Genomic DNA, 16,769 nt, shown 5'->3' with positions numbered 1-16,769 from the left:
GTGACCTTAAAGAAGTCACACGTGGTCACCTTTTGGCAAGACATTTTTATTTTTTATTATTACATTTTCTTTCACTTGATTTTTACTTCATCTCACAATTTATATCGGTATTTTAATTATGATTATTATGATGATGATTATTATTGTTATTATATCATTGTTAGGGATTGCCAGGATCAGTTCAAGGGTGGCATACTCATGTTTGAGTCATCAAGCCTGGGTTTCATTCCAAACCTTACTATAACCTATCATCCTTGTACTCTGCAAGCCGACTGTTGCATCACTGAGTGTGTTGTCCTTTGGAGGGAATGTTTAGCTGGTTATTATATCTGCTAGCATTCGCTTGTCGATATTAAAGATCCCACGGTAGGTTTTAAAAAGAATTGGTTATTGTGTGCTGGTACAACTTGCTGCCTTAATCGAAGCCTTGGCAGTAACCTGCAACATCAATTCTGAAATAATCCGGACTGGTTTTTTGTGAAGCAACATTTCACAAATCCACTGTACTGATCATTTCTCACCATTCCACTTGGTTTGTCTGTATCCTGCAGTTGTCTGCAGAGTTACCTGGATTGAGGATTCATTTTGGTGGAGATTTCACCTCTTTGGATTCATCCTTCCCGACAATACAAGTGTTTCATCCAGTCTTAGGCACTTATGATATGAAAGGAATATTAATTTTACTTGCATGAGCCAGTTTTGACTGATGGTCCAGACGAAGTGCACTTACTTTATGTTTAGTTACCGACATTGTTATAAACTGTCGGATTGGTGTTCCACAGGCAGGACGTCACGTCACAAAGTGCACTGTCCCTCGGATGGACATTAAGCTGGGTCTTCTGGCTGCTTGCATTAGCTACTGGACGTTAAAGATCCCTGAAGAGTAGGTCAGTTATCACCAGCACCCAGAACAAATTCCAAATTCTTGTCCGAAGCATTTCGGTAGTAGTAGTAGTAGTATTAGTCGTTACAATCGCTGATTTTTCGAAAAATGAAAAGTCTCTCTGTAAGTTTGTGAAATGGTTGTTCATCCATACTGAATCCTTTTAAATTTTGAGCATCAAGCAAGGAAGCAGCACATCCCATTTTTAAAAGCATTGTGGTATGACTTGGCTGGGGTTTGAACCTTAACATCTCAGACTTATAGAACAGACTCTCTAACCATTACACCATCAAATCTGGTGAGCTATTATCAAATATGGTAGAATTTCTACCACCCCCTTCCCCCTGTTATTCTATCTGTATGACTCTTCCCTTCCCACTCTTTACTCGTATCTCCTAAATTTCATTAACTCCTCTCTACTCCCACACTCCCTTAACCTATTTTCTCTCTTTTATCACTCTTCCTTTTCTTCCCTTTGTCAATCAATATATCTCCCCCAACCCTCCCCCCCCCAGCCACAGCACCCTCACAGTGTATGCGTAATAATTATATGGCTCAAAAAGCTGAATGTTTCTTCAGAACATTTGAATTGTATGAACCATTTTCTGATATATATATATATATATATATATATATATATATATATATATATATATATATATATATATATATATATATATATATATATATATGTCTAGAGCACCACTGCTGTACAAAATAATTTATTCATGTGTATCGAGCTTAATACTGCAAATGGGTATCCTGTCTGCTCGCATTAGCTCTACCGATCATAACTGATGTGGATAATAACCCAAACCAATGGACAGATTTTAAAAAGCTAAGACGACAGAGAAATGTTGTCATGATGAACAAACATTCTACATTAACTCATATTTGGGTTTAAAAGTAATGATGAGATGTGCTGCAGTTGACTACGACCACTAATTTCCTCCTCGGTGCACACCCACCATGACTGATGCAAAGGATATATATAGAAGGGATCATATAAGGATACATACAACAGCAAGAGGCCACTCGGCCCATAATGCTGCCTGTGTTGCGTGCACATCGCATCAACTCAATATATCAATTTATTTATCATCCCGGTACTAACTTCATCGTTACTACATTATCCCAATCGAACTTCAAATCCACAGCCCTTAAATTATACAGCGATGAACATGCATATCCATTTTGATGTCTGAGGCTGTGAATTTATCCAGGGTACAGATTAAAGAGAAGTCGAATATTTTAACAAGATACCATATTCAACTCGAAAGGGAAACAAATCTTTAACAAGACAGCTGACAACACACAGCCTTCCATGGAAGTCTCTCATCCTAGTACAAACTGGGCTCGTGGGCTCGACTCTGCTTAGCTTCCGAGATTGACAGGATGGGGGCACATTCAAGCTGATGTCGTCCACTTATCTGTTGAATGGCATTCCTTTTCTATCATTTGGCAAGCTGTGTGGGGTAGTAACGGAAGTGTTTTCATTGAGCGAGTTAGACTATCAACACGAATCATCAATTTGTGCAAACAAGCAGAATTACCGGGGCATTTCAACATTGACACGGACTTTATGTCGTAGAACATGGGAAACATGTAATTAAATCCTAATATTTTGTGCATCAATATTGTCTGCACTGAGCAAATTTCACAGGAAGTGACATTACTACTGGGCAAGGCATTCTTGGTAAAACAAGATAGTAGCCAGTATTGTCACCGGGTGAAGGAAGTCGGCGAATCATCTGAAATGCACACAATTGCCCAATTTGGTGATGCAGGTCTTCCAAGAAGTTGGGTGTTTAGTTGGGGCATCCATCCATCATCCTCTGTTCAGAGCGTTGGTGCTGCCGAAGCGGTCTCCTTGGCTTTTGGGCACAATCCTGGACGGGTCGCCACTCCGACACAGGATACTCGCATGCTGGCACTCATTTTTGCCGACCTCGGAAGGATGACAGGCAGAGTCAACCCCACCTGGTATTAATTCAACAGCTGAATGGGTTAGTTGGGGCAGCAAGTCCTAAAATGGTTGTAAATAGAGATCTTGGTTAATCACATGCAACCAATTGCTGTCACTCAAACAAATAATAATAGGAACCAAGCTGAAAACCGCTACAGAGCATGAGGAAACCATCCCGAATAACATATAGAAAACCTGATAAATTCTGACATCATAAATCGATGAGTTACAGAATGTAATGGGTTTTTAACTTGCATTTTACAGAGAAATGAAGCTATTTCGAGCATAAGAATGTATTACAAACTGATAGAAATGTGTATCCATCATAAATCACATTTTCAAGGTTATCCGCGGTAACACAGTGACGTCATAGCATATCTTATGTAATATAATTTTATGAAATACAATTGAATAAGAACGACATGCGCCATAAATCACGGGGTTACATGTGATACAAGAAACTTCAAAACGCCAAAGATGTCAAAAATATTTCTGTCGACATCTTTTTATTCCTGGGAAAGACTGACTTCTTTGTTTTCACAGTTCTCGCCATGGCAGTGATAGCAGGCTGCCATGTAGCTCAATCCATTTTTTTTAGACATGAACATTGAACACGTGGAAGTGCAAAACTTCTTCCATCTGCAGCAAATAACAGTTGGCATGTCGGGGGGCTGGCAGAATGTACTCGAGGTATTCACACTCATCCCAAAGCTGTCTAGCCTGGGTTTGATTCCCGACCCAGATATAAACTGTCAATCCGCTGTTTCACAGGTAGGGTGATTCATCAATGTGTGTGCTGTCCCTCGGATGGACGTTAAATGGGTGCCCCATCTGCCAGCATTCGTTGGTGGACGTTGAAGATTACACGGTGTCCTTCGTGAAGAATAGGTGAGCTATCGCTGGCACCATGAACAAATTCCAAATTACTGCCATAACTAGTCGGACATCAGGCCTGGCCAGCCGGTTCGTGAAGACTCGGGCCAATCTTCCCCCAGCTGACCCCACTAGAAAAGGTGGGTAATAATGGCCATTAAAAGAAGAAGAGAGAACAGTTGGAATGTCAGATGGAGCTGGATCTTTATCCACCATAACTTAAACTACTATCCCTTTCTGAAGTTTTCAGCCTCAGCACACAGACTAGTTGAGTTATTCCAGCGCACAAGACTCATGTAAACGTGAAGGCAATGGAAATGCACTGCTCGTTCAGTCGTGGTATAATTTCTGGTCGGACAACATCATATGATGTTGAAACAAATTCATATCTCAATTCATTGAGAGCATCAGTGTCCTTCCCATTGTACATTATTACCTCCACCAGCAAAGGTGGATGGAGGTTATGTACTCACTCCTATTTGTCTGTCTTCCTGTGAGCAGGACATCTCAAAACATTATTGACGGATTCCGACAAAACTTAGTGGACAGGTTGCGTATGTGACAAGGATGAACTGATTAGATTTTGCTGAAGATCTAGATTCTGATCCGGCTATGAGAATTTTTTAAGTGATTATTCACCATTGAGATAGGGCTAAACTAAAATATAACACGATATCTCAAAATGTTGTGGACGGATTTGGACAAAACTTGGTGGACACGGGTGTGTGACAAGGAAGAATTGATACAATTTTGGTGAAGATCCGAATCCGGATCTGGATCTGATATTTTTAAAAGTGATTCTTCACCATTGAGAGATAGGGCTAAACGAATATATAGATTGATATTTCAAAATTGTATTGGGCCCAATATGTTCTCGTGGATCAGGCATTGCATGGCGGAGGTATGCACTCTACCGAGTGCCCTTCTAGTTTATTGATGCGTTACTCAAATGATGATTGCCAGACGTCGCTTTCCAAATTTACTCAAGATAAGTGAGAAAATATATTTATCGATTGTTAATTTGTCGGCACTCTGTTTTACTTTCATGAAAGCATCAGAGAGGGATCTCACAAAGAAAATATAAATGGTGGTCAAGTGTTGAAAGTTTAATTATCGCATATTTCATGGTGATGTTTTTACAAGATATAACCATAAACAATTTTCTATACATTTTTGGTCAACAATAATGATTCCAATGAATTTCTCGTGCCTCAAAATATATGGAACAATATATTACACAAGATTCTATCTTAAATAATAACAGAAACCTGAGAATTCGGTGACTTGTAAATATCTGCGTGTGGCGGCCATCTTTGATATCAGTGGATTTTATGCCAATATCGTGGCCCAATTATATATACTATATATATATATATATATATATATATAGAGAGAGAGAGAGAGAGAGAGAGAGAGAGAGAGAGAGAGAGAGAGAGAGAGAGAGAGAGAGAGAGAGAGAGAGAGAGAGAGAGAGAGAGAGAGAGAGAGAGAGAGAGAGAGAGAGAGAGAGAGAGAGAGAGAGAGAGAGAGAGAGAGAGAGAGAGAGAGAGAGAGAGAGAGAGAGAGAGAGAGAGAGAGAGAGAGAGAGAGAGAGAGAGAGAGAGAGAGAGAGAGAGAGAGAGAGAGAGAGAGAGAGAGAGAGAGAGAGAGAGAGAGAGAGAGAGAGAGAGAGAGAGAGAGAGAGAGAGAGAGAGAGAGAGAGAGAGAGAGAGAGAGAGAGAGAGAGAGAGAGAGAGAGAGAGAGAGAGAGAGAGAGAGAGAGAGAGAGAGAGAGAGAGAGAGAGAGAGAGAGAGAGAGAGAGAGAGAGAGAGAGAGAGAGAGAGAGAGAGAGAGAGATTTTTTTTTCTTGTGGTGCTGGAAATTTTTTACATCTGTACACCCATAGCTACTCACAAAAAAAATGATGGTGTTTTTGTCACTCGTGTAACGATATTGCCTACTTTTGATGCTAAACAGCTCGACTGCATATGTCCTGCATGTGGTAAGTGCACAAACTTTCAACGAGTCAAAAATCCCTGTTTTTAACAAAAAGTTAAATTATAACCAACGAGGGACATGAGGATTAATCAACAAACCTTTTTCAAAACCATCCTGCCCATCTTCATTTCATTAGCAATGGTTCCGTTTCTGCCTTGTCACCCGACTTTGCCGGAGGTAGTGATTGTATTTGGGTCCGTTTGTTTGTCGGTCTGTCTGTCTGCACATAATGTGCATTACGTTGGCCACAAACACCACTTGGTGGAAACCAGTATTATATGTTATCTTTTTTCAACGGCAAATCTCTTTTAAGCATGTACAATAATTAGAATGAAAGTACGTACTATTACAATACGAGTATGTGTATTAAGAATGCTAGCTCATCGATAAAGTACGTGTATTAAGAATGCTAGCATGTCTATAAAGTACGTACTATTATAATGCGAGTATGTTGATGACGTATGTGCATTAAGAACACGAGCACATCAAAAAGTATTGTTATGTTTGTGGGGTATATTGAGGAATTTCAAAGACAAGTTAGGATTGAATAGAGTTGCTTGGCCCATGGATGTGTAGGAGCCATCTCGATGTAAATAAGTTGGGAAACTGTGAGCTTAAATGTGACGTGTCACCACACGGGGAGTGGTGCAGTGTTAATTAGATAGGGATTAAGGATAAGGTCTCCCAGGTTGTGATTGTTTCCCTGTGACTTATTCCTACGTTTTTGCATTTACAAGCCATGAAGGAGTTACGTTTTTATACCAACGGCGATAACAACAAACAAGCAAAACATGCCGAGGGGGCAGAGGCCTCACCTTCCCGGGTTTCGTGCGAGCAGGCCACGCTCCGGAGGAGGAGTTTGGTTCAGGTGACGTCGAAGAGGAAGGGTTGGTTGCGCGATCAACGCAAGAGATTGGGAGCGCATGCACGAGGTCAATGTGAAGAGGGGCTGAGTGCAGAGTAAAGGACGCATGCCGTCGAGAGACGAGAATGTAGCTTTGAGATGGCATGAATGATCAGGGCATGATGAAATGGCTTTCCTTCGATGCATGAAGACGATGGCACGATTATCGTATTCGTGCTGAGGCGAATTTGGCTCGTGTGGTGAAGCAAGACGCTGGCCATTGGCTCTTGGTTGGGTCATAAGGAACGGATTCCGAGTCTCGTGTATGTACCGAAGGGGATGGCAGCCATTCTGAAAAGCAGCGGGTTGATGAGGACGATCAATGCACAAGAGAGCTGCACAGGGTCTCTCAGCCTTGGTGTTGAATCCCGCTCACGAATTGCCTGACGTATGTTCGTCCCACTGCGAGAGAGCGACCAAGCGCTATTTTTGAGGGCGCGTTTTCACGTGCACGACGAAGCGTCTCGATTCCACATTCCATAAAGACCATCTCTGGACAAAGCTAAGTGCTGGCATTAAGGAGGGATTTTTCTTTTATTATTATTCTGTTCCCTTGTCTGTATTTAAGTCTGCGTGGGGGTGCCTCAATTAGATTTAGATTTAGTTTACCTGGCATTTTTCTTTCATTATTATTATTTGAATTATTGTCATTGTAAATATTTGATTCCATTCATCCATCCATTGGGACCGTACTCTATACAGAGTGTTGGTGCTGCTGAAGCAGTCTGCTTGGCTATTGGGCACAATTCTGGACGGGACGCCACTCCGACGCAGGATACCAGCAAGCTGGCACTCATTTTGTCGACCTCGGAAGGATGACAGGCAGAGTCAACCCCACCTGGTATTAATTCAACAGCTGAGTGGGATTTAAACTCAGGATCCTTGGATCCCTAGCCCACCACCCTAACATATTTGATTACTGTTATTAAATTATTATTTGTTCTATTTCATTTGCTTGTGCCCATGTGACTGTTTTGGGTCAAGTGCAACCCATGTGTCTCGGTTCTTAACCGCCATTTCTTTCCCGCGCGCGCATTAATTTCCAAGTCTCGGCTGTAAGCCTCCATGGGAGAAGTTGGGGGCCAAACCCCCCCTGGACATAACAGTATGTTTCTTAAGAATGTCTATAAAGTACGTACTAGCCTGGTGTTGGCTCAGTGGTTAGGGTGGTGGCTTGGGATCCTAGGGTCCTGAGTTCAAGCCCCGTTGGCCGCTGAATTAATACACCAGGGGTTGACTCAGCCTGTCATCCTTCCGAGGTCGGCGAAATGAGTACCAGTTGCAGTGTGTGTACTGGTAGAGTGGCACTGCATCAGCGACACAGTGGCGCTTCAAGAAATGATAGCTACCCTGGCAGCTAAGCTGCCATGTGACCACCACCAAGTATGTACTATTAGAATATGACTATGTCGATAAAGTACGTGTATTAAGAATGTGAGCACATCTATAAAGTCCGTGGAATAAGAACATGAGTGCATCTATAAAGTATATCATAAAAATATACGCCTACATCAGTAAAATAAGTGCATCTATAAAATACGTACGATTGGAATGTGAATCTTATGCAATAAAACTGTTTGTTCCCTGTAGGAACATAAACCTAGGTCATCAGTGCATCATCTGCACGTCACCACACAAACACAAACACACCAGCACCCAAACACCACTCAAAACAATTCCTGGTGAGGGTATGCAATGTCTGACTGATATTTGTAGTTTCTAAATGTAATACTTCAATTAGATTCCTGATGAATTGAGTGGAGAGTTTTCTTCCGACCGAGTTGAAACTTGACAGCCTAATAACACAGATTCTGTCAGTAGCTTTTTCTTGTAACCAACTCACAGGTTACAATATGCCTTTCGTTTCGGAACTTTGTTGAAACAGACCCCAGCACCATGCGTGGCAAAATAATCTTGGGTTCATTGCATGAACCGTGTCCACTGATTACTCAGTATACCAAATGCTTTGGAAATGTGTTCAATTTCCCTGGATATGTATTCAACCCTTCATCAGATAAGTTTCTGAAACCCCTGCTACATAGCATGAACACCCATTTCAACAATTAAATTGTCTGCAGCAACAAGTGGGAAGTTTGCACCACATTTTGACAATGACAGGAAGGGCAGGCAGATCACCACCACCATGAAAGTAGTCAATGAACTAGCTTAATTGTTTCTTACCAATATAATCGAATAGCAACAAAGTAATTCTCCTGAAACTCTTTTAGTTCCAGATAGCTTAAAACTACAAATCTTTACTGATAATTTCAGCGGGATTTGAATCCATGTTTAAACTTCGGAATGCCAGTCCATCATCCTCTCCATTACTCGTCCACCGTGCCCATGTGCCTCATGTATTCCTCTTTCCTCTTCTCTCCTCACGTTTATCTCTTCCCACCCTCCTTTTGTATTGTCTTCCCTTTTCTCTATCTCCCCTGCCCTTCCATTTCTAACCTGTCCCCCTTTCCTTTCTTTTGTCATTCTTTTTCTCTCCTCCTTATTCCTCCCCCAGTACAGCACTTGCATAATAATTAGATGGCCATGATCACAGATTTTCTTTTTGTATGCAGCAGGAATAATGGGTTCATAATCTGGTGTATTGAGAAATAGGACCACTGGATCTGCAGCGTATCTGGACCCTGGCCTATGGTGGGGCAACTTAGCATAACAATTGTGCATTTTGTGAGGAAAGCACCAAATTTGGCACACTCGTAGCCTATCATATTATGAACAGATTTGGATATTGGGCCATCTCAAAATTTTTGATGACAGTGGAAAATGGCTGCCACAGCCATCAGCCGCTGAATTTGAGATGGCCCAATATCCAAATATGTTCATAATATGATAGGCTACTCGTGTGCCAAATTTGGTGCTTTCCTCACAAAATGCACAATTGTTATGTTATATTTAGCTAAGTTGCCCCACTACTAATGTTGTAACCCATATTTGGTAGCATTCTGACTGGTGGGTCTGGAGAAGAAGATTTTTGAAGGAATTTACACGATTTTCCAACTATTTACTGAAGTCCACAATTTTGATGCACTTCCAGTCGTGTGATCGGCATGACCTCCGCAATTTAAGATCATGACCCTGCCCTCATGTTGTAACCCAAATTTGGTAACATTCTGACTTGTGGATAAGGAGAAGATTTTTGAAGGAATTGACGCGTCCGCCATTTTGACACACTTCCGGTCACATGATTGGCATGACCTCCGCAATTTACCATCACAACCCTGTCCTAATGTTGCCACCCATATTTGGTGGCGTTCTGACAGGTGGGTCTGGAGAAGAAGATTTTTGAAGGAATTTACATGATGACCATTTGAGATGGCATGAATGATCAAGGCACTTGCTGTTATCGATCCGGTCACGTGATCGGCATGGCCTTCACAATTTAAGAGAAAAGATTTTTGATGGAATTTACTAAGTCCGCCTTTTTGACCGACAAAGTCACGTGACCAGAATGACCTTTATGATCCCCGTTCCCAGTCAGGAGCGGAATGTTGCTGCCAAATTTCAGCCGGATTAGCCCAGTGGTTTGGCCAGAGAAGTCAAAATAGGAGACGGATGGACAGACGGATGTTGCATGATGACAATATCTTATCTGGAATTCCATTTCCTGATAAGCTAAAAATGGAGATGCTGGTCCAAATGCTTTTCCACAATAGAAGAGGCATTGATTATTTCAGCTCCTCATTTCAATTAACGTACAGTACTTGCATTGTATTTAGCCTATTCTCATTTAATATCTACTAACATGCACTTGTATACAGCAGGGAAGTTTTAAGCAGGTGTTTTGCAGTGTGGACAGGGTTCATTGTTGCCACAGTGACATTAAGATCACGTCGGGAGCAGTAATGGATGCTGTGAATGTGATTGACATTGCAGACGAGGTGACGAGCAGTGCTCAGCTGACAGTGCTGCCATCTGAGACTCCTCTATTTACCAAGCGGCTGGAGGAGCTCGAGGTGGTTGAGGGCCGTCCAGCTCGTTTTGACTGCAAGATCAGTGGAAACCCGGCACCTACCGTCAACTGGTACCATTTTGGTATGTTTATTTCTATTTTATCAATTCATTGCTTAATAATAATACAAGGGTTTTTCTTCATATACATGATTGAGGCTCATGGAAGAGCTCGAGCAGAATGGAAAGAAACAAAATTGAAAGGGGGAAACACCAAAAGCAGAATAGAAGTGACAGTGAGATCAAGGGGAGGGGCAGAGGGATGTGTGGGGGAGAACAAGCTGCACACATGCTGAATGAAACACAGCAAGAAGAGGAAGGGAAAGACAGGGTAGAAACAGAAAAGATACAAACCAACCAATAACTAACAAACGAAAAGAGGTGAGGGAGAGGGGAGAAAAAAAAATCACAATAACCTGGAAAAATGGAGCACTTGGAAACGGGGTTACTTGGGATAGAAAAGATGATGAGTATGGATGAGGTAGTGGTGAACAGCTGTCTTGAAGTCCTGGAGGGAAGAATAGGACTGAACAGACTGTGGAAGTTGGTTCCACAGGCGAGATAAGAGGAACAAATGAGTGGAGATTCGCATTGAGCCTGGATTTTGGGCATTTTACAAGAAGATGGTTATTGGAAGACTATGTGCACTCTGCAGAAACCTGGGATGGACAGAGCCAAGAGAGGGGAGAGGGTGCAAGACCAAAAAGGAGGCGGTAGAATACAGAGGCCACCAACCTGTCTGTGATGCAAAAATAACATGCCTAGATACTCAGCTTCATCACAGGACATCCCAATGATTTTCAGGGCCTTGTTTTCCATGGCATCAAGAAGGGCATGATGTGAGGCAAGGGCACATGCCCAAAAGGGAGATAAGTACTCCATCAAGCAGCGAACGAAGGCCTTGTACATTGTCAAAAGTTCAGACTGGCCAAGGAAAGACCTTGCATGACAGAGAATGGCCTTTTGGCAGCTGGCTTTCGAGGTCATCTTGGAAACATGATCTGCCCATAAAATATCATGACTTTGCTGGGAATATAATTGTGAGGATGTAATATTTGGTGAGGCCCAAAAGTTTGAGTGACTTAACCTCTTCAAGTGTTTTGTTTTTGTCTTGTGTGTAACACATTTGTTGTGTGTAATAGCAAAAATACATTCATTTTTCATGGAAATGTGTTTGTTGACAATCAAACTTTTTGAGAGGTGGAAGATTCGGGAGAAAGGTAGAGAGGGTGTGAGAATCGGAGAGGAAGAAAATGGGAATAAAATCGTGATTATAAGGAATGATATGAAAGGTGGGAAGTGGGATGTATGGGGCATAAGCAGGAAGAGAAAAGTTTCCAAAAAATTCCCTTTATAAATGTATAAGCGGGCATTTAAGGCAGAAGTACCGTTCTTGGCCCACCTTCATTGGGCAATGTGCTGCAGCCCATTCTTGGAAATGCACTTTATAACTTTTGTCATTTTTGAAAGAACATTTATGAATCACAAAATTCCATACTTCATGTAATAATTTTGAAAAGGTTCCATTATATGGTGAAGAAAAGGAATATGATGTGCAATACCGGCTGTCACCAAAGATGGTGCTATTTCAGATATTGTATAGAATATTTATATATATATATATATATATATATATATATATATATATACATATATATATATATATATATATATATATATATATATATATATAGATAGATAGATATACAGTATATATATATATATATATATATATATATATATATGTATATATATATATATGTAGATAGATATACAGTATATATATATATATATATATATATATATATATATATATATATATATATATATATATATATATGTAGATAGATATACAGTATATATATATATATATATATATATATATATATATATATGTTTCTGCATTACGACATTTCGGTCAACGACGGACCGCATATACGACGGTGGTCCCATAGGATTATAATGGAGCTGAAAAATTCCTATCTCCTAGTGATGTCATAGCCAACGTAAAGGCCCTGTCACACCTTGAAGATTTAGCCAGCGTATGCCTGAAGTGTGCAAAATTTGGCTAAAATGCTGGCACACATCAAATACATTATGGGTGAGTTTGTATACATTAAGAGCACGCTGGCATTCGTCGTAGTACGCTGGCTTTTTTTTCGTAGTATGCTGGCATACGTCTTTGTACGCTGAGGTGTTAGACAAATTTTCCATGCTTGAAATTTTTCAACGTATACCAGCGTATGACTCACACGTTCCGCATAACGCTGGCCATAAGTTGTAGGCACGTTACGCGATCGTTGACACACGTCGACACACGTTACTTGTAAGTTACACATAAGTCGAAACACGTCGAGGTAATGTTTAGCGTACCCGAAACTTATTTCTAACCTATGAGTAACGTGTTGTAGGCACGTTACGCGATCGTTGACACACGTCGATACACATTACTTGTACGTTACTCATAAGTCGAAACACATCAAGGTAATGGTTAGCGTCAGTGTTCCTGACTCCCTGGTTTTTTCTTTTCTTTTCTTCGGTATGACGGTGATGTTGACATTTCGATTTCTAGTGCGGTTATAATATAATATTGTTACGTTTGAGGGGGGGGGGTATGCATTCAAAGGGTAATTAGGATGTTTAATTAGGTATGCCATGCTGTTCGAGTTTACCAGGATCTCGATGTAATAAGTAGTAATTCAGTGGTGATAAGTTGTCTAGTAAATGTTCATTTCTTCAAGGGGGAAATGATAAATGTCACGTAATTAGATAGGGACACGGGATAGGGTAAGTGTGTCTGCGTAAACCCCTTTAGGTATTCTCTGAAGACTGGCCGTGACGTCACAGGACAGAGCAGCGGATGGCTCCGCCCCGTGATCACGATTGGCAGAAGGCGACGGCAGTGGGCCAATAAACGGCTCGATTGGAGGTGACGAGGGCAGAAGGATAAAAAGGTTCTGTTCGGGGTCGAAAAGGAGGAAGAAGAAGATTACAACCAGAAGATCGTGGTTTTTTTGGTGTGGTGCCCTGTGGCGGCAGAGAGCGTCCTGGTTGCTGTGCTGAGTGGATCGTGCTCTTGATCGTGCCTGGGAGCCTTGCCGAGCCTCGTGCCTCGCTTTGGTTGGCTCTAGGGTTCTGCTGACTCGGAATACGGGGTCGGGCGGCGGGTGGACCTGCCTCCCTCTCCTGCTCGCGGCTTGGCGCGGGAGCTGGTTCCCTGGCGGCTGTGGGCAGACTTGGGCCAGGACCAGGAGGTCGACAGCACCACGGTTTCTCCTGCCCCCCCCCCCCCCCGGCGAGAGCAAGCGCCGATCCAGGGACAGTTGCGTCCACACCACGGTCCAGCCTGACCACCAGAGATAGCTACGTTGTGTGTGTGTGTGTGTGTGTGTGTGTGTGTGTGTGTGTGTGTGTGTGTGTGTGTGTGTGTGTGTGTCTGCTTGGCGCCTTAGAGGGATTGAGATCTGTATATTCATTGGAATTGTCTGTGTTTTTTCCCACGCCCGATTCCACACCATCCCGTCGAATCGCCCCGGATCCCTCTTCCTGCCGAGTCTTGTTATTTCTGGTCAATAGTAAAAAGAATAAACATCATCAACTCAGTGAAAAGTGACTCGTGCCACCTTCCTCATCCCGTTTGCGGTAGAGCGATTAGAACCGCCATGTTTGGGTTATAAAAAATAAATCGCCTCCATCGTTTCGGCTCATTCTACGTTGGCGGGACTGTTCAAGTCCCGTGGACGTCACAATATAATTAATAGGCTGCCGCTCAACGATTTAAATCATAACCGCACTAGAAATCGAAGTGTCAACATCACCGTCATACCGAAGAAAAAAAAAAACAGGGAGTCTGGAACACTGACGCTAACCATTACCTCGATGTGTTTCGACTTATGAGTAACGTCTGTCGACGTGTGTCAACGATCGCGTAACGTGCCTACAACTTATGCCAGCGTATGCGGAACATGTGTCATACGTCGAGAAATTTTCAACATGCTGAAAATTTCTCGATGTACTCGGCGTACAATGACGTATGCCAGCATACTACGACGTATGCCAGCGTGCTATTAACGTATACAAAACTTACCCATAACGTATTCGACTTGTCCCAGCTTGGTTCGGCAAATTTTTCTTACGTCGGCATACGCTGGCTAAAACGTTAAGGTGTGACAGCGGCTTCACACTTCGATGTCTAGTGCGGTTATGATTTGAATCGTCGAGCCGCAGCCTATGAATAGCTTACGACATGTGATCGTCGGCGATATGCTGCCGCGCTATGCATAAGTTAGTCTATCGTTGGGCATAGGTTGTGAATGCCGACAACACGCTCAGCATTCGTTGGTATAAGTTATCTATATGTGATTAAAACGTTCTGTGTACGTTACTAATACGTTATGCACACGCCCAACACGTTATTATACGCCCAAAACTTAAAAAACATCAATAGTTCAGCGTACGCCAGCGTTTTACATACATTTTGAGACCTTACCATACGCTGGCTAAAACATCAAGGTGTGACAGCCCCTTGACGTCGTAGTGCAACGCATTACTCGCGTGTTTGTGGTGATGCTGGTGTAAACAAACCTATTGCGCTGCCAGTCATATGAAAGTACAGTATAGCACATGCAATTATGTGCAGTACATAATACTTGATAATGATAATAAACAACTATGTTACTGGTTAATGTATTTACTATACTGTACTTTTTATCATTATTTTAGAGTATACCCTTTCTACTTATAAAAAAAAGTGTACTGCAAAACAGTATGCCGTGTTATGCCGGCAGCACCCATTCCACCATAGCTACGATCTTGAAGAACAAGAACAAAGTGAAGCTGTTAAAGGATCTGCTTCATTGAAAGCAACGAGACGAACAAAAATTCGAGAATGGCCTATGTCAGATATGGAGAAACTTCTAATGACCTGGATTGAAGACCAGACACAGAAGCGTATCCCTCTCAGCACCATGACGATCACGGCCAAAGCAAAAAGTTTGTTTGTGATGTTGAAAGAAAAGGCTGTACCCGACTTCGCACAACGACGAAATTGCTTAACAACGCATTTCTCAGAATGTATCCTCGTCATTAAGGCCTAAGTCACATTTGGCACGGCGGCCGTAGGGTCTACAAAATCTACGGCCATTAGCAATTATAGGGCGGCCGCAGTATTTCCACGGTCACACAATGTAGCAGTCACATATGTTTTTATTTTTTGGAGAGCCGCACGGGGTATTTAGAAATCGTGGAGACCGAAAACGTGGGGGTGCCGTATGGTCTTTTATTTGATGTCGCACGGTGACCTTAGGGCATCACTGCGGCGGCCATAGAATTTTCAAGGCAGATACAAGATAGCCTCAAGATGCCCGCAAGGCGACCGCAGGGGGGCCCGAAGGCGAACGTGCGGCCAGACGGACGGTAACGAGTGGGTATATATACCAGTTCTTTTTTTACTGAAATAAAAATATAACAGTTTGGAATATACCAGTATATATAACTGAATATACTATAACTATAATATATATAACTGAATATACCAGTTTGGAGTACGTATAGGCAAACACCTACACTCCGATCTCTAGCGGTAGCACACGTTGGACGCACGGTCGACGCAGACTGCCACGGAGGCCATACGTAGGACGCACGGCGTGCGTAGGGGAACAGTGCGTCGACCCTGCGTTGCCCGCAGGTAGTCACACAGACCGCAAGGCCACCGTACGTTGAACACAGGGACGCCTTAGGACTACCCTACGGCGACCGTGGAAATAGTGCGGCCGCTGTAATTTTTTGGGGGTTGGCAAAATTTATTTTTCATTGATAAGAGCCTACGGCAGCCGCACGAATAACGCAAGCCCACCATACTCCCTACGTACGGTCGACGTGGAACACATCTACATCATGGCTACGGCTTGTCGAATTGCTCTGGCCAACATAGAAATGAAAAAAGTTATAACTCCGCGCTATAATTCTATGGCAACCCCTATTCCTGTAAAAGATAGCCATATGGCGTAGGGCCACCCTGAGGCCACCTCAGAAACTCTGCGGCCGCCACACGTTTCTTTCAATTTAGGGGGGGTACGGCCGCCGTATCCGAGCCATAGAGCAAATGTGACTTAGGCCTAAGTGACGCATGACTGTAAATATATACATATATGGTATATATACATATATATTTATATACAGCCATGTACACGTCTGCTCCATT

General features: G+C 42.4%; 1 protein-coding gene across 3 annotated transcripts in view; it reads left to right on the top strand.

Annotated features, from left to right (window-relative positions):
* Positions 1–16,769, top strand: part of LOC147021521 (striated muscle-specific serine/threonine-protein kinase-like) — a 178,242-nt gene that overhangs the window by 33,928 nt on the left and 127,545 nt on the right. For all 3 annotated transcript variants that reach the window (XM_085891534.1, XM_085891533.1, XM_085891532.1), the window contains exon 11: positions 10,493–10,651. In XM_085891534.1, the coding sequence (XP_085747660.1) occupies positions 10,493–10,651 (159 nt within the window). The remainder of the gene's footprint in view (positions 1–10,492; positions 10,652–16,769) is intronic.

This window comes from Eptatretus burgeri, chromosome 8 (genome assembly GCF_056783735.1).
Source record: "Eptatretus burgeri isolate ZD-2024b chromosome 8, Ebu_testis_v1, whole genome shotgun sequence".
In the NCBI taxonomy this organism is placed as follows: domain Eukaryota; kingdom Metazoa; phylum Chordata; class Myxini; order Myxiniformes; family Myxinidae; genus Eptatretus; species Eptatretus burgeri.
Note: the sequence above shows the minus strand (reverse complement) of the source record. Positions and strands in the feature narration are given on the sequence as shown.